This window comes from Sturnira hondurensis, unplaced genomic scaffold (assembly GCF_014824575.4).
Source record: "Sturnira hondurensis isolate 20B ecotype Veracruz unplaced genomic scaffold, ASM1482457v3 Scaffold0020579, whole genome shotgun sequence".
NCBI classification, from domain to species: domain Eukaryota; kingdom Metazoa; phylum Chordata; class Mammalia; order Chiroptera; family Phyllostomidae; genus Sturnira; species Sturnira hondurensis.
This window is the reverse complement of record NW_028093210.1, coordinates 6,110,226-6,122,438: the sequence shown is the minus strand read 5'-3', so window position 1 is coordinate 6,122,438 and position 12,213 is coordinate 6,110,226. Positions and strand designations below refer to the sequence as shown.

General features: G+C 43.0%; 1 protein-coding gene across 12 annotated transcripts in view; it reads right to left on the bottom strand.

Moving 5' to 3' along the window:
• RBFOX1 (RNA binding fox-1 homolog 1) overlaps window positions 1-12,213 on the bottom strand; it is a 1,495,983-nt gene that overhangs the window by 174,427 nt on the left and 1,309,343 nt on the right. For all 12 annotated transcript variants that reach the window (XM_037029876.1, XM_037029877.1, XM_037029874.1 and 9 more), the window contains one exon: window positions 1,963-2,205. In XM_037029876.1, coding sequence (XP_036885771.1) covers window positions 1,963-2,205 — 243 coding nt within the window. The remainder of the gene's footprint in view (window positions 1-1,962; window positions 2,206-12,213) is intronic.

Sequence of the window (12,213 nt, the reverse complement as noted above, 5' to 3'; positions counted from 1 at the left end):
AGTTATAAAAAGGAATGAAGTGCTGATACGTTTTACAATATGCATGAACCTTGAAAATATTCTATTATTGGAAAGATGATGGACACAAAAATCTTATATATATTATATTTACATAATTTTCTTTTTATGAAAAATCCTGAATAACATGTCCACATAGACTGATAGCAAATTAGTGTTTGCCAGGGACCAGGGGAAGGTACAATGGAGAGTGCCTGCTTAGTGGGCATGGAGTTTCCTTTGGGTGATAAAAATATGCTTGAATTGGATCATGATGATCCTTGCACTACACTGTGAATGTACTTAATGCCACTGAATTATATACATTAAAGTGGTTAAAATGGTAACTTTTATGTTTTGTACAACAATAAAAAGGGGGGAAGCAATGGAAAAAATTCTAATATATTATTTTTTAAATTCTCTGAATGTAACCTCCAGATTAGGTACCAGGTAGCAAATTAGTCCTCTACTGCTTTTAGTTACAGGAAAGATATTAGGCTTTAAAACAACAAACTTCTTAGCTCTGCCTGGGTAGCTCCGTTTGTTAGAAGACCATCTGATGTGTCAGGACTGCCAGTTCAGTCCCTGGTCAGGATATGTATAAGAATCAACCAATGAATGCATAAGTATGTAGAACAACAAAATTGGTGTTTCTCTCTCTCCTTCCCTCTCTCTCTTTTTCTCCCTCACTCCCTTCCTCTCTCTCTCAAATCAATCAATAATTTAAAAAATAAACTACTTTAAAACTATTGGATTTTCAGAGGTCTGGAGGCAGAATAAAAAGGCACAATTGCCTTGCATTTAGAAAACATTCTAGACTAGAGGCTTGGTGAACCCAAACTTCTAAAGAGTTCTGTATAACAAGGTTTCACAGATGTGAATGTACATCTTCTGGTATACATGGTTATCTCAGGTCATGCACAAAGTTTCTTTCTTTTCTTTTACTTTGAAGAAGCCCAATTTATCAGTTGTTGTTCTTTTATGGACCATACTTTTGATGTCCTATTTAAGAAATCTTTGTGTAACTCAAGGTCATGATAGTTTTGCAAATTTTTTAGATTTTATTTATTTATTTTTAGAGAGATGAGAAGGGAGGGAAACAGAGAGGGGGAGAAACATCAATGTGTGAGAGATACATTTTCACTGGTTGCCTCTCACACACCTTCAATAGGGGACCTGACCTGCAACCCAGGCAAGTGCCCTGACTGGGAATTGAACCAGCAACCCTTTGGTTCACATGACAGCACTTTTATTTAGGATTATCTTTGGTTGATAACCAATAACATTAGTTTTCATTGATGACAGTGTTAAAATGTCTCCTTTTGTTGTTGTGGGCTTGTTTTTAACCGATTTAATCCATTTATCTGCAATAAAATGTACTCTTTTGGTAGGTACAGCCACGTCACCACCACCATCAGAGCTCAAAATACTTTCCCTGGCCTGCAAAACTCTCCCTGCTGCTCCTTTGCAGTCCGGGCCTCTACATCCCAGGGCTCAGCAACAAAACGGGAGAAACAGAGACATGCACGAAAACAAGGATGGATCTCTAACGCACTAGGCTATGTTAAGGAGGGCTGGTGCAGAAATGCAGGTGGCTGCAAATGGACACAAGACTTGTGTCTAGGGTGGTGACGGTTGCATCACTCTGTAAATATACCCCCCAAATCTGAATTGGACAGTTAAAATTGGTGAGTTTTATGGCATGCAAATTATATGTCCACAAAGCCATTTACAAAATGGTTACACACATACACACACACACACACAGTGTCCATTTAAATAAGTCACAGGAGACGATGCCTACAAATGAGGTGGACTTTACAGAGCTGGGATAGCAAGGACAGGTTTAGATACTCCTATGTGGGCAGGACAGCTAGATAGGGGTGTGCCCCACTGTCACTCCCGGAACCCTGGGGGCCCTACCTCACCCCTCCCACCCCCACCCCGAGACTGGAGCCCACTTACTGTGGCGGTGCCGGAGACGGTCTGCGCACTGGTGTCCGCTGCGCTCTGCTCCGAGTGAGACTGGGCGGGAGGGTACAGGTTTAACGTGTGCTCGGGGACAGTGCTCTGGCCGGTGTACTCTGGCGCCGGGTGGGGGTGAGGGGCTGTGTATTCCGCGGGGATGCCGTTCTGAGGGGGAGCGAACTGAGCCGAAGCATAAGGCTGAGCCATTGTGTCAGGGGCAGCTGCTGCTTCCTGATTACCCTGAAAAATCACAAAGGTGGAGAGAAGGTGAAAACCATGAGTGGCCGCCCAGCAGAACCTCTCCCCAGGGCCCACTCTGTGGGTGTCCAAACTTGCTGAGGATCTGAGATGGATGCATCCCAGTTAATCTTCACTAGATGCTCTAAGGAAGTCGGAACCGTCATTTATATAACCCCATTGTACAGATGCAGAAATCAAGGCTGGGAAAAGGGAAGTCTCTTTCCCCAAGTCATCCAGCCCAACAGCCAAAAACTGTGAGGGTCTGTGTTCTACTGAATTGGATTTTTTCTGGCAGATCTTCCTTATTTCATTCGCATTTGGGGACATGTGAGCATGTATTTGTTTCCAGCGACAGCAGAGCCTTGCTTTGATACTTAAAACGCCAAGAGAGATTAAATTGAACATGTTTGTTCTTGAGTAGAGAGACAATTTATCTAAGCATTTGATTTAAAGAAAGTTTTATGTGTCTTGGCTCACATAATGGGAGGGGGGTCTTTTTAATGACCAGAAGTTGTGTGTGTGTGTGTGTGTGTGTGTGTGTGTGTGTGTGTGTGATTGAGAGAGGGGTGGGGAGGAGAAGACAGAGGATGTTCCTAGAGCTAATATGAAGCAGCCGATGAAAATTCAGGGCCTAATTTGGACAAAGATGGCACTCAGTGATATCCTTGATTTAAGTATCTTTGCAAAGTGCTGGGCTTAACTCAGCCTCACTAGTCAATGTGCCCCCCCACCTCCTGCCTTATTTTTTATAAGCACATAGTATTATATAATAATTCGCCCTTCAGATCTGGGCAAAACACGCAGTGTGATAATCACAGCCAAGTCAAAAGATTTTTTTTTAAAGTCCCTGAATTCAAATGCTTCCATTTCTGGAAACATCTATCTCTCTCCACCTCCACCCCCACTCCCACCCCCACAACTGAGTGCCCTATACACACACACACACACACACACACACAGCAACAGCAGCAGCAGAAACCGCAGTCCTGAGGTCTGAATTTTCCACGGTCTCAAGAGATGGGATCGCACGATCACAAAGAGACAGGAAAGAAAAGCACCTTAGCAATGAAGCACACCAGAGAGCTGCCTCTCCCATTGTCTGTGGTCAGTTCCATGTGACTTCAGCCCCCATGTAATGGTAGCAGGGCAGAGAGGTCAGAATTGCTCACATCTTCTCCGTCCTTGTCACCAACATTCGAGAACCTCTGTGGTTAAAGCAACTTGGGTGTAGCCGAAACATTATGACATAGAGGGTAAAAAGAGGTTTATTCTCAGAGCCGCACACAGAGCTGGTTCATTTGTTTAGAGAGGACCTTAATTAGAATGTTAAATATGACACGTTGGTGAGAACTAAGCTCAGGCTAAGTTTAAAACATTTTACAAGTGAAAACATTCCCATCAGGCCCTGTCCTCCCCCATAGTAATTTCTCCAAATGTCTGTGCCATGGAAGCAGAAATGCACAGCCCTTTCTTTCTTTCTAACATGTTTTCACAGCATTTGGGGCTGAGCAGGGCCTGTCTGTGCTGTGGTTGGATCACTGAACGTGGAGAGTTAACCCTGTCCATCCCTAGCGAACCCGAGGACATTTATTGTCATTGCCACTCAGTTTTCACTTTTCTTCAAGAAAAATGTTTGGTTTTCTTCTGTGGGGACATTTCCACTCTCAGTCTAGTGCAGATGTAGTTAAGCCCCACCTCACATTACCTAACCTTACTAATCAAAGCGTTCCACTCACGCAGTCATGGGGACTGTGGGTTCATGCACGTCTGTCTAAACCAGTTAGTGAGTTAAGCCCTAGTAACTCCAATGAGGCTTAATACTGAGGCTTTGCTGGAGTTTGGGAAGGAAGTACTCTTTCAAAGGTCATTGGAGGCTGCAAAAATAATGTCAGCCTGGAGTTGCCAGGAACTGCCCCTTGAAGAGGGCCTGCTTAAAGCCAAAGTCAACTCAGAGGCAAAAGGAGCCCAGAAACTGAGAAACAGATCAATTGAGTCCCAGTGACATTATCTGAAGTCTTGGGTCCAGCTTTACCTGCAGTTAGTAATGCCATTGTTTCTTTTAGTCACATGAATCAGCAATGTCTTATTTTGTTTAAGCTAATTTTTCTGTTATGTACAACCAAAAGGGTCTTGATTAATAAAAAAAAATCCTCTGCTGTTTCTGAGACAACTAACATCTTTTTCTTCTACAGGGCTGTGCATATATATCCTTGTATATAAAAATTCCATATGGATGCTACTTCTGAAAAGCCTCAGAAACTTTAGGACCTGAGAATACTCCAAAGATAAATTCACTGTGACAGATTCTACTTCTGCCCCAAAGTCTGTTTCAACCTGCCTTCCCTTCCCTGTCTTCAGGCTCATCTCTGAATTGAAAGAAAGGCCTATGAGAACTCCAGGTGTCGTCTCATAGGGGAGCATAACATGGCCACAGGAGCTATGGTAGAGAGAGATAGTCCATAAAGACAAAGATTTCTCCCCTCTACCTTCAGCAACAACCACTTTCAAGGGAATACTGGTCACATGGCCTTTCCTCACTGCAGAGCAATCTTAGGAAGAGTGGTTCAGTCCCACAAGCTCCAGCAAAACTACAAGGGTTCTCTGCTAGGATCTGAGCTCTCTCGGTTTGGGAGAAAGAAGGGCCTGCCCTCAGGAAGCCTATGGTCACTCTGTCCTCCTGACACCATCAAGTCTTCCCATTCATTGCCCCCTCTGCTTGGAAAGGCCTCCTCTACTCCCTTGCTTGGCTAGTCTCTACTTGCCTTTCACGTCCCAGATCAAGTGCTCTTTCTTCTAGAAAGCCTTCATTGACATTTGAACCAAACCAGTTGCCTGCTTTCTATACCTCACTGCAACCTCTGGCCACATCACACATAATTGCACGTGTGGCCGACAGAGGTCACTGTTCCTCAGGGGACAGTAGCAATGATTGGAGAGGTTTTTGGTTGTCACAGCTTGGGAGGAGGGTTGCTACTAATGTCTAGAGTGTGGAGACCAGGGATGTTGCTAACACCCTACAATGCACGGGACAGCCCCACCACCAAGGATTATTCAGCCCTAAGTGTTAATTGTGCAGAGGTCTAGAATCCTTGCCTGGCATGCATTCCATTCAACACCACTTTATTGTTAATTACACTGCAGCCTACAGCTGGTAAATTATTTTGCAAGGTCAAAGCCACAGAGAGCTCATTGGGAAGCCAGGAACTGAACCAAGGCTCATGTTATCCTGTGTCCAGGTGCCTCTCATTTGGCAGGATTATCACCTGATAGGGAGATTCATTGCCATTTTTAAGTAAACAAACCTCTCTGTCACATGTACATCATGGCCTCAAGACCTGCTTCCACCTATGGGGGAAGTCAGGTGCTGCGGTTTTTAATTCAAAGATGCCAGCATTCACTTAGCCAGATTAGGGTGTTTACTCTGGCGAGTGTTAGAGCTCTAGCCTGAATAACTTCTGCCATCTCAAGCCCAAGGCCTTGCTTTAGAACAGGGGTATCAAACTCATTTTCACCAGGGGCCACATCAGCTTCGTGGTTGCCTTCAAAGGGCTGAATATAATTTTAGGACTGTATAAATGTAACTATTCCGTAACAGTTAAGTGAGAGCTTGGTGTTGCCACCAGGTAGAAACAAGGTGGAGGGCCAGATTTGTCCCATGGGCCTTGTGTTTGCCACCTGTGCTTTAGAAGCTTGGAGGCCACCCTAAGAAAAGCAAGGGTCAGCTAGGGGCACCACCAGAGCCAAGAACAAAGCACCAACCTCTACCAAACATTGTGGCATTCTGGTAAATGCAGGGCACTGAGCTCTAGGAACTGTATCTGTGGTCACCAAGGAACCTACAGGTACATTCAGGTCAACAAGGCCCTGGAATGCACTCCTGTTCCTGGAGTTCTCAAACAGATGTTGGTGGGACCCCCCCCCACAGTTTCTTATTAACACCAACAGCAGTTCTAGAGAGACCCTAATTAATATTCCCAACATTTGCACTTCGGGCTAATTACAGCTAATATTTAATTAAGATCATTGTACTTCCCATGGAATTATTTTTCACCTTCAAATGGCTTTAGAGATGCCTTTGTTTCTTCCCTAGTGATGTGCTTGGATTCTTAGTATAGCCGAAATATATTTTCTGGAAAAATACATTCACATTAAGGCACCTTTTCCTCTCTAGGTCAAGGCATATCTTGGGCACATAAACAGGCTCCTGGTTAAAAACTGAAGCCAAGTTCATGTAGGTGACAGTGACGAGCAAAAATTATTTGGAGCATTCTGGCTAGACATTCCCTCATTTGTAAAAGCTGCCTCCTTTCTTTTCCTCCAATGCCAAACCCCTACCTTTCCCTAAATAAGCGAACTGATCACAGAGATTCATGCATTTACAGAGTTCAAGTGCTTGTGGGTGTTCTGAGTTGATGCAGAGGGTGATTTCAATTTGGACATATACCTCCCTCCCCCCACTGCATCATCAACCAAGTGCTTCAAGAGGTTTTGCAACCCTAACATCTAATTTTCAGTGCCTGGACTTTCTTGGGTTGCTGCTGAATACACAAAAGGAGGGGGCAAGACCTGATATTTTAAAACCCAATAATGCTGCTGAGGAACTAGATAGAAACTTGAAGTAAAGAACATCCTTTAGGGTAAATGTAGAAGAAACTTCCTTGTCCTCATATACCAAACCTCAGTCTGAGCAACTCATCCCCAGCAAGATGAATGGGACCCCCTCATTACCCAAGACACCCCAATGGGTAGCTTGTACTCCAGTCACTGAGAACAAATGAATATTAAAATGCAACCAAGTCTGATTCACTAAAGCAACAAAAAATGCCATTTCAATTTAAATATTTTACTGAAGCATGAAATAGCCAGGATATTATTGCTATTTTAAGACAAACACCGTAATCTGTCTATTAGCATGGTGTGTCGATTCTGTTGCATGCAGGCATTCAGAGAGCCATTCAGACGCAGAGAGAAAGTCTCTGGTCACTGAAACATCCTGTGCCCTTAATTTTCTCTCCAAAATGGGCTCAGGAGACAGAGTCAGAAAATGAGAGGGATTTTTCCTCCCAGATACCTCTCTTGTCCCATTCATTGCCCTCAGTGGTTTAACACAGTCATTTTGGGAAACTAATAACAGAACAAAGGGTGGTAGCCTATCTGACTTGGCAAAATATTTTGGCTCAACATCTTATGCAAACCACACTGCAACTGAGAAATAGTCTTTATGTGGCAGAGCACAAAACGGGTTTATTTTTTTTTCAATATAACTGCCTCAATTTCACTGAGGAAGGAAAGTGGTTGTTGTTTTCATAGCTGCCAAGGTGGACTTTAACATAACCAAGGATTTTTCTCTGTGTGTGTTTACGTGTGTGTATGTTCCCTGGCTTTAATAGTCAAACTTCCTCAGCATCTTCTCCCCTTTTGCTTCTGGAATTTATTTGTTCTCAGTCTACATCTTGCCCTGAAAACTGTCTTCTGGCCTAAACACAACCCTTCTAATGAAGACATGCACAGGAATTGTTCCCCCCCCAAAAGAAGCTGATTGCATCTGTGCCACTCTCCACATAGCCAAAGGAAAAGCAGCCACTCCAGCCATGGGGACCCCCTCCCGCCCTCCACTAACTCCGACTTGCTGGAGGAAACTATCCATTCTTGGTTGCCCGCAGTCTCCACTCTTGCTGACAGTTTGTTTTACTTTAGTTTAGTGGCTGGTCTGTTTTACTTCTCTGGCAAGAAATCGCGCCTATTCAGAGAAAACCTCCAGTGCCTGCATAAAAGGAGAAGTAAGTTGCATTGTGCCTCTGGGGCACTGAAACAAAGAAGAAAAATGCAAAGTTACACCATTAACCTGCTAGTTCTAAGACCAGCTCAGTTCCACACATCAAGCAGAAAGCCAACACACATACTCTTGGCTGAAACCCTTTCCTTTCCCCGGCGTAAATAAAGGAGCAGAATATATATACATAGCAGAGAGCAACAGAGACTCAACGCAAGGAGAGACTGCAGCTTAGCTCAAACCACAATTGCAAGTGAAAAATAAAATGGGGAAAAAAAGTACCTGCCGCACCATCCTGCTTGCTTTCTCCTCCATAAACTTAGCAGCTGTTCTAGACCCACACCACAAAGCATCTGCTCAAAGCAAGCCTCGTTACAAGCCAGGGTGTGTGCACTGTGCAACGTGTGGATGGCTGGGGTGTTGCAGGAGGGGGAGCTGAGGCCTCCTGGCTGACCTCCCCCTCAACATCTGACTGCTCCCCAAATCAACCCCAGATGGGACTCTTTCCACCAGCACGGCCTGGCCCATCAATCACAGTGCTCCTCCTCTGGCTCCTGCTCCGTTTCAGAGTGCACACTGAGCAGATGATTATATAGTGGAGGAAGACACACACACACACACACACACACACACACACACACACCAGACAGCACTAGACTCCATTAATAGCTATTTAAAAAACATTAGAAATGCTAGCCTATGCATCGCCTGGAGCTGGAATTTTTCATTACTAAACTAAATATATGGTATGCAAAGTTATGAAATCCATGGGGGAGCTTGCTACTATCCTATTTTGTTTTAGATTTTTGAGAGAGAAGATGTCAGGATATCATGGGAAGACAGGAAGGATGAAGAAAGAGCTCCAAGAGGTAAACTTACCAAAATACCCTGAGAACATTATGGACGAATTTACAACCAAGCTGCAAGATTAATTGCCAAGTGGTCTTAACATACTATAACTAATGATTGATTAGAATATTTGGAAGCCCAGCTCCCCTGCAAACGGGCTGTGTGACCTAGGCAAGTTGTTGCAATTACACGGTGCTCTGGTTTTTGCTTCTGTTTAATGGGAATAATGATGAGTGACTCTGTAGAGTAATCGTGAGGATCAAAATAAAAATTAAATCACAGCAAAGCAAACATACGCAGAGATCTGGCTCATACTATCACTGTATAAACAGATTTCATCACCTTCAACAAAATGGTGGGCAAAATGCAAGACTACCTATGAAATACATAATCAAGAGAGGCAGTAGGCTCTCCAGAAAGGAACCCGCAGATGACCACAAAACCCCAGTGGAACTAAATGCTATGAAGGAAGTGCATAGGGTCTTGCTTTCTCCTTTTCTTGAACTTTTGTCTCTTCCTAGCTTATTGTTTTTCCTTTTCTCCCAATGAGCAAAAATAAAAACTTGTACAAAAAAATCCCCAGTGATTTCAATGCCAAATGCTGCCTCTTTATTTAAAGCTACAAATACTTCATTCTTCCTTTATTATTAAAAGTACAACAACCAGAGTGAAATGTCAAAACAATTTCAGGTCTTATTTGGTCGTGTCTTTCTTGCTCGTCAAGGGAGAGGTTTCAAGATTCCCATTCACCCTTCCCGTGGACAGCTGCTTATTGCCAAGGTGCCCAACTATGTAAGGAGAGATCTTGCTGCCCTGGAGGGGATAGATGGGGTTTCTGAAGTGATTAAACTTGTAATTAAATTGTGTAACAGAAGAGGAGGTGAGGGCAGAGGAAGTGGCCTGGAAGAATTCAACTTTCTTGCTGGTTTTTTGGTGGTACTACCTCAAGTAATTCCTGGGAGTTCTTTTTTTTTTTTTTATTCCAGTTTCCTGGGGTTGGAAAGAAAATCTGGATAAAGGATATTTGTGCCATCCTTACATTTTCATTTCCAACAATGCTCATGCGGTATTAAATAAGCATGCTTTAGGGTTTTTTGAAGAGATGTGCCAGCTCATTCTCAGAGCCCCTCAGACCACAGCCCCTTCCTTGCATGATCCCAGTCCAATGGGGGCACTGGGCAGGCATTCTCATGAGCCATAAGCTTTTTTCTGTCCTTACTGATAACTGAAAAGCCAAACATCTGTCCTTCATCCAAAATACAGGGGACTTGTTTTCTCTTAAGAAAGCAAAAAGGACAGACTAAAACAGAAACATTCCCTGGTGAAGGATGTTCTGAAAAGTAATAGAGAAAATACTGAAACAAATAAACAACCAATAAAAACCAAACATAATAAAACAAACGTTTCACGTGGAAACACCGGAGAAACATGAGGACATTAGTCCTTAGCCAATGGATCCATCATATCACTTGGGTGTAGTCTCATACAATAATCAGGTAGATGCCTGGATTCCACTCCAGTTCCACAAGCTTAACATCGCTGGGGGTGAGATCCAGGTTCTGTAGAAAGGTGCCCCAGGTCATTCTGACACATGATTCTGGGGGAAATTTTTCTGTGTTTTTTAAACTAGAGGTATGCTCCCTTGGGATGCAAAACCCATGTAGGGGGTAATCACTCCAGCACTTTTAAAATGAAATAAGTGACACCACACTGAAAAAGAATGGAATAAAAAAGTAAGAGAATTGTTTCACGAGATTCTTATGTGGGTGAATTGGGTTGCAATGTAAAATCTTTTATGGATTGCAGTAAAAGAAATAAAAAAAAATATGATGCTGGGTAATTTTCAGTGTTTGTTATTATCTTATCTTTCGTTAGTGCTGTGACTGTGGGATCAAAGTCAAATGTAGAGCAATTGGCAAGTCATTCACCCTCAGTGTGTCCCAGTTTGCTCATTTATTAATATAAATAACGACACATATTCTTCTTCCCAATGAGTCTCTTGCAACAATTTTGGGAGAAAATCTACAGAAATGGGCTTTATAATCTAGAAAGTCCTGTGAGGGTTTACATCCTATTGCGAGTATAAAATTATTAACCCTCCTAGTTCAGCAAAGTGTTCCCTCTGGAGAACATATGGATGAATGGGGAAGGGTATTGGATCCTCATCTACTGTATGCCAGGTGCTGTGCTAGGCACTTATTTCTCACAACTACCACGTGAGCTAGATATTATGGTCCCTTTACTTTTTTAAATCCTTACCTGAGGACATGCTTATTGATTTTCCTTTTTACAGAGAGGGGAAGGGAGACAGAAAGGGGGAGAGAGAAACATTGATGTGAGAGAAAAACAACTGATTGACTCACATACATGCCTCAACAGGGGACCGAACCTGTAACATAGGTATGTGCCCTGACTGGGGATTGAACCTGTGACCTTTCAGTTTATGGGACAACACTCTCCCCAAATGAGCCACCTGGCCAGGCCTATGGTCCCTTCCCAAGCACAAAAACTGAAGTTGCAAACACATGAAAACATATTTTCCACTATGCGAGCTTGTAAATTAGTTAACTGGCAGAATCATAACTTGAACCTAATTTAGTCTCACTGAAGAATTCCTGTCACTGAATCCATACTAAGATAAAGATGGAAATGTTGATTATGATGACAATAATGATGATAAATATGGAAATGATAATGCTGATGAAGATGGTGGTGATAGATGGATACGGAGATGGTGATTATGATGGTTGTGGTGGTGATTATGAAGGTGGAGATGATGATGGTGACTGAGATAAGAAAACTTTTTTTGAGTACTAACTTTCAACCCATCATTTCTGTAAGCACTGAGGATACAAAGTTCAACATAGCAGGTTTGCCTACATTACCTCATTTAACAAGACCCCAATGTGGTATATACTGCCATTCCCCTTTCAAGGGAGACAAACTTATTTCCTCATACTCACATAACTGGTAAGTTCAAATTACCCCAATTCATCAAACTCCTAAGCTCTGCATTCTTAAACAGCTGTAGATGGGATCATATCTGACCTCGGTTAGGTAAAGACACAAACATTAGTTCTGTAACTATACCAGCTTACAGAAGAGCATCTCTTGAACAAAGAACTCTGAAGCTGCTCTGAGTCCATAATTCACAAAAACAAACTACAAAGATAATAAGAATCCATGTCACAGATTCAAGTGAAAGCAATTTGTTTCATTTCACTTCCCCAGCCTTGACAGGGAAGCAGACAGAGAGGCCAGAAGCCATCTTGCTGTGGCTGACAAACACCAGCCCCAGAAATACAAACCAGCCGAGTGGGTGGCAGGCTTGCAATGACGAGGTGTCATGTTTGCAAAATGTTCCATCCTGATTTTCCATTTGGAGT